At 37.9% G+C, this 16819-nt stretch overlaps 1 protein-coding gene and 1 pseudogene across 3 annotated transcripts; one reads left to right on the top strand and one right to left on the bottom strand.

Annotated features, from left to right (window-relative positions):
- The first annotated feature begins 1951 nt into the window (after positions 1-1951).
- LOC112514270 (protein NRT1/ PTR FAMILY 5.10-like) lies at positions 1952-6046 on the top strand. 3 transcript variants are annotated; one of them, XM_025120611.1, is made up of 4 exons: positions 1952-2133; positions 2199-2416; positions 3646-4175; positions 5056-5991. In XM_025120611.1, exons 1-4 carry the CDS (start codon positions 1989-1991, stop codon positions 5864-5866), a joined length of 1704 nt encoding a protein of 567 aa, XP_024976379.1. In that variant the 5' UTR covers positions 1952-1988; the 3' UTR covers positions 5867-5991. The 3 variants fall into 3 exon arrangements, with proteins under 3 accessions (XP_024976379.1, XP_024976380.1, XP_024976381.1); XM_025120612.1 differs by having other exon boundaries at positions 1978-2076; XM_025120613.1 differs by having other exon boundaries at positions 2067-2133; positions 2180-2372; positions 5056-6046.
- An 811-nt stretch (positions 6047-6857) lies between these two features.
- LOC112514136 lies at positions 6858-14514 on the bottom strand (annotated as a pseudogene).
- Between the last annotated feature and the right edge of the window lie 2305 nt (positions 14515-16819).

The following is a 16819-nucleotide window of genomic DNA, read 5'->3' on the forward strand; positions in this document are numbered from 1 at the left end:
CTACACGAATTCAGATATGGGAAGGGTTTAAGAGTTTTTAGAAGTTTTTAAGAGTTTTAAGAGTTTTTAAGAGTTTTAGCCAAATGTTTTATAAGATAGTATAGATCTGATACGTAATAAGAGATTTGACCAAAACTTTGAAGATTAACTTTTCCTCTCATCTCTCTCATATGTTCTTAATATAATATATTAGAGATGTCATGGATTTCTTGATGTCTACTTGAAGATTGATTTTAAGGGAACAACAATGTAACTAACTACAGATAAACATAATCAAATAGAGGATAAATATCTTATTTTAAATATAAAAAAATATAAAATATAATTAAGATAATCATTGAGTTCTAAMAAACTACTTGATTATTATTTTTATAGAAAATTATATTATTAAAGCATAAATTAAAAAAAAAGAGTTAAAGAAATACACAAAAAATGAGAAATTTTAAATAGTTAGTTTGATGATAATATCAGTAACTTTTTTTAATTTTTATAATATATCTTCATATTAATATTTTATTCAAAAATAAAAATATTATCGTTTTCTCAAAACCACATAAAACTATATTATAACATCAACTAAGACAAAAATAAACATTAAAATCGAGATGTATCTTGCTGTATTATACGAGTACTCTTCTAGTTATTTTATAAAACATTTGACAAAAACTCTTAAAAACCATTTTTTATGCATGAAGTACTGTTTATTAATGCATATTACTTAAAATTCAAGATTACAAGTAAATTGTGCGTAAGTACAACTTATTAAAGCTCTATCTTTGAATTCGTGTAACTAACTGCAGATAAACATAATCAAATACAGGATAAATATCTCATTTTAAATATAAAAAATCTTAAATATAATTAGGATAATCATTGAGTTCTAACAGAATACTTAATGATAATTTTTATAAAAAATTATATTGTTAAACCTAAATTAAGTTAAATTAAATTATAATAAAAAATTTGAATTAAAAAAATATATAAACAATAACTTTTAAATAGTTAATTTGATACTAATTTTGATATATTTTTTTGCAAATTTTATATGATATCAAATTTATATTTTATTCAAAAATAAAACATTATCGCTTTCTCAAAACCACATAAAATCGTATTTATATCGACATGGATAAATAATAAAACGAAACATTGAAATGAAAATGTGTCTCGATGCATTGCACGGATACCTTTCTAGTTTACTATAACGAGTAGATTATTAAGTACAACATTTTTTTAATAAAAAATAATTTAAAAATATATTTTTATAATAAAAAATAAAATTATAATTTATACTAATATTATAAAGCATTTGACAAAAAACTCTTAAAAACCATTTTTTATGTATAAAGTACTGTTTATTGATGCATATTACTTAAAATTCAATATTACAAGTAATTTTGTGTAAGTACAACTTATTAAAGCTCTATTTTTAAATTCGTGTAACTAACTGCAGATAAACATAATCAAATACAAAATAAATATCTATTTTAAGTATAAAAATTTAAAATATAATTAAAATAATCATTAAGTTTTAACAGAATATTTAATTATTATCTTTATAAAAATTATATTGTTAAACGAAAAATAAATTACTTTGTTATTAATTTAAATTAAATTATAATAAAAAATTAAATTAAAAAAGTTACAAAAAAACGAAAACTATTAAATAGTTAATTTGATACTAATATCGATTTTTTTTAAAATTTATATTTCATTTAAAAACAAAAATATTATCGCTTTTTCAAAACCACATAAAATCGTATTATACCGATAGACACAAATAATAAAAACTAAACATTACAATTACAATCGTGATTTATTTTAATAAATAAAATAAGTTGCTATTTCTTTGAAATTGATTAAAAAAAATCAATATTTCACTCAACTTCCCTTTGCTAACCGTGACCAACTGACCATTATCCTCCCGCTACTTGTTAGCGAAAGTGGGTGTTGTTGGTGCAGTGAAGTCAGAACCTTTTGACGCCGACATGGAGGCCACCGGCTCCGCCTCCAACTTTTCTGAAGTTGAGACTCCATTGATAGACGGGGTCGTTGATGGATTCATTGACTACAAAGGTCGTCCAGTTTTCAGATCCAAATCTGGTGGCTGGAGATCCGCTTACTTCATAATTGGTAACTTTATATCTCTTACTTGCGGATTTTATTCGAAGATTGAAAGACTTTGAGGTTGTGTACAGGTGTGGAAGTAGCTGAGAGATTCGCATACTATGGAATAAGTTCCAACCTAATCACGTATTTGACCGGACCGTTGGGCCAATCGACGGCTACGGCGGCGGAAAATGTGAATGCCTGGTCGGGAACGGCGTCGCTTCTTCCTCTCTTGGGCGCTTTTGTTGCTGATGCTTTTCTGGGTAGATATCGCACCATTATTATTGCGTCTCTACTCTATGTTCTGGTTAGTCATCTTCGCATCCTGAGTTTGGTCAAAGCTCTAAGTAGGTGTATCAAAATGGCAAAATCTATGATAATTAACCAAGGTTCAGCTGAGTTATGTATATATGTGTTATAAATTCATCAGTCTCCCTTGGTTGAGATACGAACCTAGGCCCCTGGTGGACATTTGTGCCTCACGCCTTGAATAACACCAAGGATGTGGAAGGCACACGAATACACCTCTTCACTGTAGGATTTCCTCCTTAAGCACAAATGAGCATGCTGTTATGGAGTGTGTGAATAAGCTTAGCCTCTCTGTTGATCCATGGAATTGGACATATATATGCATACATCTTTAGAATGCCATATTAGTCAAAGTTTTTTGTAAAAAATGCTCATTTCATCTAATACACCCCACATGTGGTGTGTTGAAACATTCTTGAGATTCCATTTCTTCTAAATGCTATGTTTCATTCCCACTCTATTGTTTAAAATTTTGTACTTTCGATGCATATGTAGAAAGCCCATTTGTCTAGTATTTACTAGCGAATTTGATCTAAAGCAGAAACTCCTCGTAGCAGGTAGTGGTAGTGTCACCTTTACGGTAAATTGCCATCATTAGTCGCTTAACTAGTGGTATTAGGACTCTAGAATTAGTCATATAAATATGAAAGGGTTATTGTGATGAAGTGCTTAAGAAGAGAGTTATCAATCATTCCCATTCGCATACCTGATTTCTTCACTTTCCCTTTCTTCTCTATTCCTTCTATCCTAAAAAGATGCAATATCTGACTTGATATATTAATAAAAATGTTCTACACTATTGGTAATACAGCCCTCTTAGATCATCCTTAACTAGGGAGCACATTGTTCTTCATATGATGACCCCTCTTTTGCCTGAAGCAAAACCAAACTAAATGAGCCCAACATATCCCGCCTGGAGGTGGGCTCCATGGGGTGGGGTTATCATATATGAAGACATGACCTATACTCCAAAGAGTATTAAGACCATTGACTTGTGAAAAGAGTGCAAAATAAAGAGAAGGTTTGCCCAAAAGTTTGAGGAAATAGAAATGATGTTATATAGAACGTACACAGAAAATTCAATTAGATAATTGGAGAATCCTGCTCTTGAGTATAATGCTGTACTTTGCATCTAGAATACCTGATAAAATGCTTTCCAGATTGGTGCTGAGGTTGGACTCAATAGTAATTGTAATTAACTTAGATTGGGATCTGGATGATTAACAGGCACTTGGGCTGCTGACTCTTTCAGCTTTGATTCCTTATTCTGACTGTGAAAGTGACACATCATGTTCTCCTCCTCGGTTCCAAGTTATTTTGTTCTTCGTTTCACTATATCTTGTGGCATTTGCCCAAGGAGGGCACAAGCCTTGTGTTCAAGCTTTTGGAGCTGACCAGTTTGATACGGAGAATCCAGAAGAACGCAAAGCCAAAAGCTCATTCTTCAACTGGTGGTATTTTGGAATGTGCGCTGGTCCATTGGTGGCACTATGTGTTCTTAACTACATTCAGGATAACCTTAGTTGGGGTCTTGGATTTGGGATTCCTTGCATCATGATGAGTGTTGCACTGCTTATATTCTTGGGTGGAACCCTGACATATCGGTTTGGAGAGAAAGTTGAGGAAAAAGGCGCTTTTCTCAGAATTGGGCAGGTGTTTGTTAGAGCATACCGCAATCGCAGAACTACATCTTCATCAATATCCCTGGAAGAGGAAGCTTGTGGAACCTTGCCTCATCAAGGTTCTCATCAGTTCAGGTAAGAGTAATTATTTTAAAAACCAGTTGGCATTACTGTTTGTTGCATCGTATTTTCTTTGACAGTTGGTCGTCCATACACACACAGATATATATATATATATATATATATAGAGAGAGAGAGAGAGAGAGAGAGTAAGAAGGTGAGAATATATTTGAGCCTGTAGATTAGCTGATCTTTTTTAGATGGCTAAAAAAATGCAGACCTTCATCTGAAGGCCAACAAAGAACATGGACCTTTATCAACCTTCAGTCGCCTTCATAAACTTTTACATACCTTCGATCACTTTTACATGCATAAATTTGTTAATTCAGTATTGGTGATAGAAATAGGTAGATGAAGATTTGTGAAATGCAAGTAGATGCAGGTGGATGAAGATTTATATTCTCACGTTTTCACCAAAAACTTCATTTTTCACGGGAACCCAACCTATATATACACACATCAGGTTAGGTTCTAGTGAGAACAACCACTTCTCACGCATGAGAGAGAGAGGATGTATCCTCGTATTGTGTTAAGGTTTATCATATGAATTGGGAAGATACCTTTGTAACTATCGTGTGAAGGTTACAATATTTAGACAATAGAATGCATCATTCCAATACACTATTGAAAGTCATATGATGTTCCAATCTTCACACAATATAATATAACATTCATAAAACATAAGAATATCTTCATTTGTCCTCAATTTCTAGTAAAAGTTCAAATTTCTCGCATGATCCAACTCTACATACATATATGAAAATATGTATTTTCAATTTTAGGCCATCAATAGATGATTCTCCTTTTCAAACTACCATGGACTGTTTTGTAATCTGGACTAAAACACTTGGGTCACACATCATGAACATAATTATGATCTTTGGGATTGCCATAGATTTCTCAACAAAGCCTTAGTTTCACCCGATGGATCAAAGGAAGAGGGGAAGATCTGTAGCACCGGTGAGGTGGATGAGGCCAAAGCAGTTCTTAGACTATTTCCTATCTGGGCCAGCTGTCTAGTGTTTGCAGTTGTTTTTGCCCAATATTCCACATTATTCACCAAGCAAGGAGTCACCATGGACCGATCAATCGGGTTAAGTTTTGACATCCCAGCTGCCACACTACAAACGTTCATCAGCATCACCATCGTCATCCTTATTCCCATCTACGACCGTGTTTTGGTTCCTATCGCTAGATCCATTACAAGAATACCGTCTGGCATAACAGTACTTCAGAGAATCGGAATTGGAATCTTCATTTCCGTTCTTTCAATGGTGGTTTCAGCACTGGTCGAGACCAAACGACTTCAAATCGCAGAGGAATACGGATTAGTGGATGATCCAAACGCAACAATCCCGATGAAAATATGGTGGTTGATACCTCAATATCTGTTAACGGGAGCTGCTGACGTGTTTGCAATGGTGGGTCTGCAAGAGTTCTTCTACGATCAAGTGCCGAGCGAGTTGAGAAGCATCGGTCTAGCGCTTTATCTCAGTATATTCGGTGTTGGTAGCTTCATTAGCAGTTTCCTGATCTCGGTGGTCGATAAAACCACGGGTGGAAACGGTGAAGATGGATGGATTTCGGATAACTTGAACCGTGGTCACCTTGATTATTTCTACTGGTTTCTAGCTGGTATTAGTGCAATAGCATTTGTGATCTACTTGTACCTTGCAAAATCTTACATATATAATCGACCAAGATGATCGATTGATGAAACAATATATATAGTTTGTTGTAATAGCTGCATATTTTCGGTATCCTGTTCAACATTTTGGCTTGTAAGATATTTAGAAACTGTTGAAGTTATGTAACTTGATCAAAATTGAACAACATAATGTACTATAGATATACTATGTTAAATATGCAACATTATGTAATGAAAATATCCAAGATATCAWGGGAAGTTTTTTAAGGTTTCAAATTATGGAAATATCCTTACCAATAATCTCCACAGGAACATTGACCTTGTTTGAAATGATGAAATCTACTAGCATCTCGTACAATGATCTCCTGATTTCTGATTGCAGATATGTACTTGATGGCAACATGGCAATCGTTGCATACCCGTAAACTCTTCATCACCCTGATCGGAAAACAATCTGGTGTGTTCATTAGAGCGAAAGCAATTGCCAACTTCTCACTATGGTGTACCAAATCATCTTCCTTTTCTTCAAGATTCATGTCATGCAAAATGGAACCGGTATCAGGCTTATAATCCAACAATTTCATCTCTGCAGTCAGCTTTTGAGACTTTCTGAAAATGCTTTCAAAGAATCTTGCGAACATCCGCATCTTGAATACATGCTAACCAAGGAACTCAGGACAGAAACTGATGCACTAGGCCCAGATTTTATTGCCTCTGCGTGAATCTGCTGACCTTATCCAAGTGTTTCCAACTCCGAACACAAACTGAGCAGAGTTAGAAACGTAATTTTATTAGGTTTGAATCCTGCTGTTTTCATTATATAATACTGATTTAAAGCTTCCTCAAAACATCCACCTTGAGCTCTCCCTGAGATAAGTGTACGTGTTACAAACAGCTACACTATGAACATGAATACCTTTGATCACCTCCTCTCCTTCTGGTAGACTTCATGTACATGTGAGCAAGTGAACTCCCAACAACAACATAGATTTCAACCCCAGATTTAATTGCATAGGCATGAACCTGCTGGCCTGCACTTAAACTCTTTAAACCAGCACAACCTCGAAGCATGCTGCCAACGATCAATTCTAGTTGTAAGAAAGGCATAAACCATACTCCAAAATTTCCCAACTGGGCAGAAAACTACAAGAACAATCATTCGTTGAATTGACAAAGCATCTCAACTGCCAAGAGTAAAGTCATCAGGATAAAAACTCAAAACGTGCATTTCTGAGAGAAGTCTCAAAGCCTCCTCATGATTTTCAAACTAGATCAAACCCGTAACCATGGCATTCCACGTTGCAATATTTCGAATGGGCATTTCAGCAAACACTTTGAGTGCTTTATCCAAGTCGCCACTTTGAATATACCCACCTATCAATATGTTACAAGACATTATATATGTCTTGGGCATTAAGTCGAACAACGAGACAGAGGTCTGAGACTGACCAAGTTTCAAGTATGTATTGAGCAGGTGGTTCGTGATAAACCCGGTGGAAGAACAGCCAGACGTGATTATCAAAGAATGGAGTTGTCGAACAAGTGAGAGTGAGTGGATTTGTATGCATGATTTGAGGAGGTAAGAGTAGAGAGATGGATCCAAATATACCCCTGAACTAAAAGTCCTGAATGCTTCATTGATGCGCACAGAGACTTAGAAATTTCTCTGGCGGTGGCTTTGATGAAGATATTGAATAGTTCTGGTGGTGGAAGTAGAATAAAGGCGATTAATGGAGCTTAGACAGCCATTGATGAGCTTCCGAAGGTAAAACTTGCCCATGCATCTCAATTCTCACAGTATAACAGCTCTTCTCCGTAGGGTTGGCTTTTGCTGGACCCAGAGTATCCCGTTTGCTGAACTGTCATCATAAAATTAGAGTTTTCAATTTTGCATTTTAGCTTATAATGCTAACTTTAACTTTACGACTTAATTTTTAACGAAGTCTGAAATAGGTTGCACATAAAAATTACTATTCAAAATTTGAGAGTATTAAAATAACATAAATTTTTATTATCTTTGGTTGTTCTTTTAGCATATTATTGATCATAGAATATGTCATTTTTTAAAGTTGCTAGAAAAAATGAGGTTGACCAAAATGGAACTTTGTAAATTATCACAACCCTTCTAATTTTGAAAGAGATCACCTCCTCCCTTGATATACACACCATCTCATTTCAATGGATTATATTATCATCAATATGGAACAACCGAGATAATATCACAAAACTTTGTACGTCACTTTTATAAGATTTTTTTTTTAAAATGAGGTTGGTCAAAAAGAATCAGCACAATAAATTATCACAAACCCTACCCTATTAGTTTTGAAAAGGATCTCGTCTTCTTTTCATATAAACATCATCTTATTTTATTAATTTATATTCTCACTAATGTTAAACAACCACATTAACATCTCAATTTTTGATTGACATTATTGATTTCATTTATTATCTTCCCCTTTTAATAAACATTTGTAATAATAATAATAATAATAATAATAATAATAATAATAATAATAATAATAAGTTTTCTTTTGCAAAAAACATTTGGCAGAATGAGACAACTTTATATTTAAACAAATATTTTTTTTTAAAAGTAAGATGGCCAAAAATTAAATTTGACCAACTTAAAAGAATTTTGCATTTATATTCTTTATCTCCTATATAAAATTATATTTTTCTGCAAAACCGATTTAGTGTAAATGAGTCAACTATATATTTTTAAACAAATATTTTTTTTTACAAAAAAGGATATGGCCTAATGAGCCAACTCTATATTTTTAAACAAATATTTTTTAGAAAAATAAGGTGACTAAAAGTTATATTTAACCAATCCAAGTATTTCATATTTTAATCATTGTTTCTTCCTTTTATATATCACTAATATTTGTCAAACATTTTTCTTTCCATTAGTGTGGGACAACCAATTTAAACCTTAATCCAAGATTTTTAATTTCTTTATCTCATCCTATATACTCACACTTTTTTWAAAAAAAAACTAATTCGGCCAAAATGAGTCAACTATATATTTTAAAACAAATATTATTTTTAGAAAAGAATGGTGAAAAGCTATTAGTGAAAAGCAAACTCTAGTTGATAGTGAAGGTTTTCAAACCATGAAGAACAAAAGCTCTCATCGTGGTAAAGGGATCTCTTTGAGCGGACATGAGGAACCCCTAAAAAAGGACACCCACTCCCAATTGGTGAGTGGAAAGAAAATCAATGTTTCTTCAAGGTCAAAAGCGATGGCTCATCCTCGCAAGAAATTTCGACCCCCTCATAAGAGTCCCTCCCCCTAACTAGTTCCCTCCATTGGCTATACCCCCCCCAAAGGGTTNACCCTCATCCCCCCTAGACCCCCTATCCTTAGCCATCTATCCCTAAACCCTCAAACCCACCTTTACCCACCAGGAAGCAAACCAAGGCTCCCGTTCCTTCTTCCAATCGATTTTTTGTCCTTGCTGACCCATCTTTTCCTAAAGACCCTGGGTCCTCCTCCTCCTCCCTCCCTATCCCCTCTGCTCCTTTTGAGATCGAGGATGATCCCCTTGATCAGGATGACCTCCTTGATGAGGAAGATTTGTTTGACGTGGAGTCGGATGATGGTGACACCGCCTGGTTCCTTAACCGCGATCTCTCCTCCTCTCAGGTTGACCCGAAGACGTCTCAGGAGCTCGAGCATATGGACTCCAACCCCACCCCTCTTTTTCAATGACGAACTTTGCCTCGTGGAATTCCCGTGGTCTTTGTAAGCTTTCTCACCAAAAAAGCTATAAGAGACCAGATTCGGGATTCTAATTTCCAAATTTGCGCTGCTCTTGAGTTTCGTGCCCCTCTGTCTAATCTTGCTCCTATCTATAAGATTGTCTTTGGATCTTGGTTCTGGACCTCTAATGGCTCCCTTTGCCCAAGAGGTACCCGTATCATTGTTGCTTAGAATCCCGTCCAGGTCGACATAATGCTCTTAAATGCCACTAATGAAGTGATGCATTTTCAGGTTAAGATTCGAGACACTTCTAAGAGTCTTTTSCTTTCTGTTGTCTATGCGGATACTTATTATATCGCCTGTCACCAGTTATGGGCCTCTCTTAAGAGTCATAAGCATGTCGTCAAGGACACCCCATGGTTCATCATGGGAGATTTCAATGCTGCTCTTGACCCTAAAGATAGCTCTTCTAGCATATCTGGCCCCTCACATGGTATGGATGATTTCCATGAGTGTGTCTATCACCTTGAGGTTGAGGATATCAACTTCAAATGTCTTTTCTTCACCTGGTTCAAGAACCCCAATGGCACGGGAGGTCTCCTTAAAAAGATTTACCGGGTCTTGGGTAACTTTCATTCCCTTGCTCATTTCCYTTCTGCCTCTGTCTTTTTTCTCCCCTACCGGTCTTCGGACCATTTCCCTACGGTCCTTACTCTCCCTTCATGTATCTCTCAGAAGCCCAAACCTTTAAAGTTTCCTAACGTCCTTACTCATGAAGAGTTTCAAAACTGTCGTTGCTTCGAGTTAGAGCCCTGATCTGTCTGGTTATGAGATGTATAATATTTCCCTAAATCTTAAAAATCTCTGTTGGTCCCTTGAAGGTCTACAAGAATAGTAAAACAGTTTGTAGMAGGGGAGGGGATGAATACAAACACAATATTTTCAAATTTAAAATATATATTGATAAAGAAGATCAATACAGATTTTATAAGATTATTTCCGAAAAGATAAGGTAATAAAAACCTATCTAAACAATCTCTGGTTACACACGAGTTCTAAGCAAACAAGAAAAGAAATGCTGTAAAGATAAGATCTTTTACTTAAGCTAGAAAATGCTTGAAGTAAGAATTAGGTTTAGAGAGTGAGTTGCGCACACTCTGCATGAAGAAGAAACACTTCTATTTACACCCAATGCATTAAATGAATATTTAATGCAATATGGTAGGGTTAGAGTGCGTGTCAAGCCTTAAGAGGAAGACTTGTCCTTTTCCACAGTGAATAGTACAAAAAGCACTATTCATGGGTAGACATCCTTACCTAAGGTTGGTGGACAATAGAGTCGACTAGTCAGCTCCATACTGTACCAACGTTTACAAGGGTATGGGTTTGTCCTTTGTGTGCATAAGGACAAGACAACAACAATCGTGCTAAGCAAGCTTCCTTTGATTGTTGAATGCGGGAATAACCTGAAGGTCTCTTCATCATTCGCTAAGGCTTGAGTAGTCTTCACACATATGTAGACAGGCTTGTAATCACTGAGTACCGCTTCAGATCACGTACTCGCTAGTCTCTAATCTTCAGTTTCAGTCTTCGATGTTTGCTGAAGGTTCTTTGGTGTGAGTGTTGTCATCTTGAAGTATCGCTGTTTCTGATAAATTTACAATACAAGTTCTTCAGCGATCACTGACAGGCTCAGTGATGATCGCTGGAACTGAAAAGACAGAAACATGAATACAACGTATAAGTGAAAAAGGATTATCATCGAATCACTGAGAGAGAGGATCAACAATCTCCCCCTATTTGATGATAACAAGGCAACATAAAGAAAGTTGTCTTATTAAATAATAGTAAGGAAAAGTTACATATAAAGTACATGTCCCCTTTTACTATTTTGGGATCTTTTTCAGTGAATCAGTCTCAGCTTGAGAATTTTCCTTAAGTTATATCTAAGAAAATTACAAGTACGGAAAGTGAAACTGAAAGTTTATTCACTGACTTATAGATTGTCAGTGAATGTGAAAAGTAACACAGGAACTCATAGACTTGTGTCCCTATTACTTTTTTCAGGGATCTTTTTTAGTGAAATACATGGAATACTCATTTTATTATCATTGGAAATATTATAAGTATTACAGTACATGTCTAGTGCTTACAGACTATAAGTATAATCACTGAAAGTAGACATACAAGAAGTTACAAGGAAAAGTGGATTGTTGTTACAAAGAGAAACTATTCTAGAACACTTAGAACTATGTAACCAGGTACATCTTCACCAAGGTTTCTTCGACGTAGGAATTCCCTTCGTATCTTCAGATCTATGACTTTTTCTAGCATTCTATCATCTATCCAGAGCAAGAGGTAAACCAAATGACCCATTGGACATAGATGTAGCTCTGACATTCTCTGAAATCTGACTTCTCTTTCATAGTCAAGAAATATAACTCCTAACTCAGGTTTAAAATGCACAGAATTGGGTGTATAGAGACCTTTATCTGGCAAGTAAAGATTCAACATAGAAATGTCTGTACTCTGGTGACCCTTCAAGACTTCATCTAAGGAGAACCTTGTTTCATGTTTGTTCCTTAGGAATGGTCCATCACTAGGATTAGAGAGCTTGAGTTTCTTCTTCCCACCTTTCTTCAGAGATGGCCAGTCAGGGACCTTGACATACCTGGACATCCTTTTGATGAGCTCACTGATGGTGTCCTCGATAACTATCTTGTGTCTCGACTTGGATCGTTAAATGGCTTGTCTGATCTCCATCCATTCGCTGTATCCATAACGGCCTAGGTAGGAAGGGCGGTAACGGCATCAAGATTGTCCCTGGTGATGAGCACTGACACCAGTGTTCCACCGTATTTAGAACGTCCGCTGATGTTGACGCTGATAATCGGGCGGAGACTGATTCTCTTTTCCAGCTTTGCTTCGCTCCATCGCTTGTTCTTTTCCACCAGCTTCAGGTTCTTCTCATGCTCAGCTTCTGCAATAGAAAGAAGTTTAGCTTAGGCTTGGACAGTGTTCACCGTTTTCTTGAACTTCTTCTTGGGGAGGACCTTTGCAGCTAGTGACTTGGCCAGCTTCAAGCTGTCTTTAGTCTGCTTCTTTTGAAGCTCTAGCTCTTCTTCAACCCTCAATGCCTCTTGTCTTTCAGCTTCAGAAAGGAAGTCGAACTCACCACCACTAAAGGTACGAAGAGGAATTTTTACCTGGTCGAGTGACTCCTTTAGCTGAGACATCTGTTGGTCGGTAGGAGCACAGGAGACGGGGTGATCAGGAACCCACTCCAGTCGACTGCAGGTTGTTGATGGAATATGAAGTTGATATTTTGAAGTAATCACTACCTGAGAGGTAGAATCTTCAAATAAATGTTGTTGAGGGATATTGAACAATACCTTCAAGTTTCCTTCTTCAGCGACCGCCTTGCCTTTCGACTTGGGGTCCTGGTTCCCTGATGGAGTAGATTCACCTTGCCTTTGCTCCCCCTGGGATGTAGAATCCCTGAGAGCAACTTGGTGACGGTTGATTTCTTCTGGTACTTGATGGTAAAGTCATCTTCATCATCATCATCATCGTCGTCATCTAGATCACTTCCGGGGTCTGGAATGGTAGGTTCATCATCATCTTCATCATCATCATCACCAACAGTGATGGAAGGAGCGTCATCCCTAGGGATGGCATCGACATCCTCAGCTGGAGCAGCTTTGGTGGTCGGGATTACAGGAGCAGCATCCGCTTCAGCTTTAGGAGCCTCAGCTTCAGCTGCAACTGTAGCTAATACTGGACCAACAGCCTGAGAAGGATCAGAAGCAGCATCAGATGATTCACCAGCGTTGGACCTCATCTCCCCCTCTCTAGCTAAGACTTGAGAGAATTGGTCAGAGAGTTCGTCCAAGCCCTGACGCTGGAGAACCATTACCTCCTCTAGCCTTGACAAAGCACTTGTTGGTCCCTTGAGGGTTTACAAGAATAGTAAAACAGTTTGTAGAAGGGGGGGAGATGAATACAAACACAATATTTTCAAATTTAAATTATATATTGATAAAGAAGATCATTACAGATTTTACAAGATTGTTTGCGGAAAGATAAGGTAATAAAAACCTATCTAAACAATCTCTGGTTACACACGAGTTCTTAGCAAACAAGAAAAGAAATGCTGTAAAGAGAAGATCCTTTACTTAAGCTAGAAAATGCTTGAAGTAAGAATTAGGTTTAGAAAGTGAGTTGCACTCATTCTGCATGGAGAAGAAACACTTCTATTTATACCCAGTGCATTATATGAACATTTAATGCAATATGGTAGGGTTAGAGTGTGTGTCAAGCCTTAAGAGGAAAGCTTGTCCTTTGCCACAGTGAATAGTACAAAAATACTATTCATGGACAGACATCCTTACCTAAGGTTGGTGGACAATAAAGTCGACTAGTCGGCTCCATACTGTACCAACGTTTATAAGGGTATAGGTTTGTCCTTTGTGTGCATAAGGACAAGACAACAACAATCGTGTTAAGCAAGCTTCCTTTGATCGCTGAATGCTGGAATGACCTGACGGTCTCTTCATCATTCGCTGAGACTTGAGCAGTTTTCACACATATGTAGACGGGCTTGTAATCATTGCGTATCACTTCAGATCACATACTTGTCAGTCTCTAATCTTCAGTTTTAGTCTTCGACATTTGCTTAAGGTTCTTTGGTGTGAGTGTTGTCTTTTTGAAGTATCGCTGTTTCTCATAGATTAACAATACAAGTTCTTCAGCGATCACTGAACAGGCTCAGTGATGATCGCTGGAACTGAAAAGACAGAATTATGAATACAACGTATAAGTGAAAAGGGATTATCATCAAATCACTGAGAGAGAGGATCAACAATCTCAAAGGCTCTATCCGTAAGCTCCTCCATGATTAGGGCAACCTGTTCTCTATTGTGTCTAAACACCGGCTTGAGCTCGACAGGGTCCAGATTGCTCTTGATAGGGACCCTGAAAATGCGGCCCTCCGAGAGGAGCATTGTGGATATTTATCTGCCTATAATGGTGCTTGCCTTGATGAAGAGCGGTTCCTGAAGCAAAAATCCAAAATCCACTGGCTCTGTGAGGGAGACAAAAATTCTTCCTTCTTACATAAATCTGTCAAGAGCTGTATCAGCCGGAATCATATTGATACCATCCAWAATGCTGACGGTCCCTGAGTTTCTAGTGAGGAAGTCCTCGGTCTTTTCGTTTCTCACTTTCAAAACTTTYTTGGGACCCCTCATCCTTCTCTCCCCATCCGTGATCCTGCTTTTCTCTTTTCGAATAAGCTTAATGCCGATCAAACTTCCACAATGCTCGCCCCTCTCAATGACTCTGAGATCAAGCAGGCCCTTTTCCAAATGGGAGACGACAAGGCTCCTAGGCCTGATGGTTTCATTGCTAAATTCTTCAAAGCTGCTTGGGGTATTGTTGGTAGGGACTTGTGCTCTGCCGTTCGTGAGTTCTTCACGTTCGGTAAGCTCTTAAAGTCTATAAACTTCATTATTCTTGCTCTCAAACCTAAGTCGACCGCCCCTTCTCGTGTCACTGATTTCCGTCCCATTGCTTGCTGCAATGTCTTGTATAAAATCATTAGCAAGATTATCATAGAGCGGATCAAAGATCATCTTCCCTCTCTGGTTGATGTTAACCAGTCTGCGTTTATCCCTGGTCGGCTTATCACGGACAATGTCCTTCTCGTCCAGGAGCTCATGCGCGGGTATCATAAGCATCGGGGCCCTCCCCGCTGTGCCTTCAAAGTTGACATTCAAAAGGCTTATGATACTGTCGATTGGCATTTCCTTCGTACTGTCCTTTTCGGTTACGGCTTCCCCCTTACCATGATAAACTAGATTATGACATGTGTTTCCACTGCATCCTATTCAGTCAGTATTAATGGAAATCTCCATGGCTATTTTAAGGGTGGTCGTGGCCTGAGGCAGGATGACCTCCTTTCCCCCTATCTCTTTACCCTGGTTATGGAGGTCCTCAACCTCCTAACTAAAAGAAAAATTAGTGAGATGGGCACGTTTTTCTATCACCGGAATTGTGTGGAGCTGAAGATCACCCACATTTGCTTTGCTGATGATCTCCTCATATTATGCCATGGTGATAGTGATTTTGTCCGTATCATAAAGGATTCTCTTGATGAGTTCTCTAGGGTATCCGGCCTCTTCCCCAGTCCGGCCAAAAGCGAGGCCTTCTATTTTAACGTTGGCCAGCACACTAAGAGTGTCATTCATTCTATCATTCAATTCCTGGAGGGTTCCCTTCTGGTTCGGTATCTCGGTGTTCCCCTTATCACGATTTGTCTTTATCACAATGACTATAAGGGTCTCGTCGATAAAGTTCAATCCAGACTGAATGACTGGAAAAACAAGTCTTTTTCCTTTGTCGGTAGGTTGCAGCTCATTCTCTCGGTCCTGTCTTCCATGCAAATCTACTGGGCCTCGATCTTTGTTCTCTCTGTTTCCATTTCTAAATAGATTGAGCAGCTCATGCGGGGTTTTCTGTGGTGCCATGGTGAGCTTAAAAGAGGGAAAGCTAAGGTCTCCTGGAAGACCGTCTGCCTTCCTAAATCTCAAGGCGGGCTTGGTATTAAGAGCCATATCAGCTGGAATCTTGCTCTTATGGCCGCCCACTCTTGGAGAATCCTTACCAATAAAGACTCTCTATAGGTTAAATGGATCCACTCCTATAGGCTTAAAGATCGAAACTTCTGTGATGCCCCAATCCGCAGCGATGTTGGTTGGGGTTGGAGGAAGATCCTGTGCATGCGAGATAAGATACGAGACTTCATTGTCTCCCAGATTGGTGATGGCGCTTCCACGTCTGCCTGGTATGATAACTAGCACCTTGTTGTCCCCCTCTGCCGGCATATCACTACCCGTAATATCCTCAACGCTAACCTCTCCCTCAATGTCTGCGTTAAGGACATTATCTATCAGGGAAAGTGGACTTGTCCATACCTGCAGGACAGTCTCAACCCCCTTATTCATGATTCTTCCCCTCTATCATTTCCTCCTATGTCCCTGATAAACCCCTCTGGAGAAAAAGGGATGTCGTCTCACTTCTTTCTCTGTCCATGAGGTTTGGCTCTCCATTCGCCCCAATGAGCCGGATGTCAGGTGGCATCATATGGTTTGGTTCTCTCAAAACATCCCCATACTTGCTTTCGTTCTTTGGGTTGCTCTCAAGCAGCGTCTAAAGACCCATGATAAGCTCCAGTTTTGGGAGGTCTTGTCTTGTGCTTTCTGTCTTAACGGGCCTGATTCTCATCAGCTTCTATTTTTTGAGTGCCCA

Source organism: Cynara cardunculus (assembly GCF_001531365.2).
Source record: "Cynara cardunculus var. scolymus isolate 2C chromosome LG 6, CcrdV1, whole genome shotgun sequence".
NCBI classification, from domain to species: domain Eukaryota; kingdom Viridiplantae; phylum Streptophyta; class Magnoliopsida; order Asterales; family Asteraceae; genus Cynara; species Cynara cardunculus.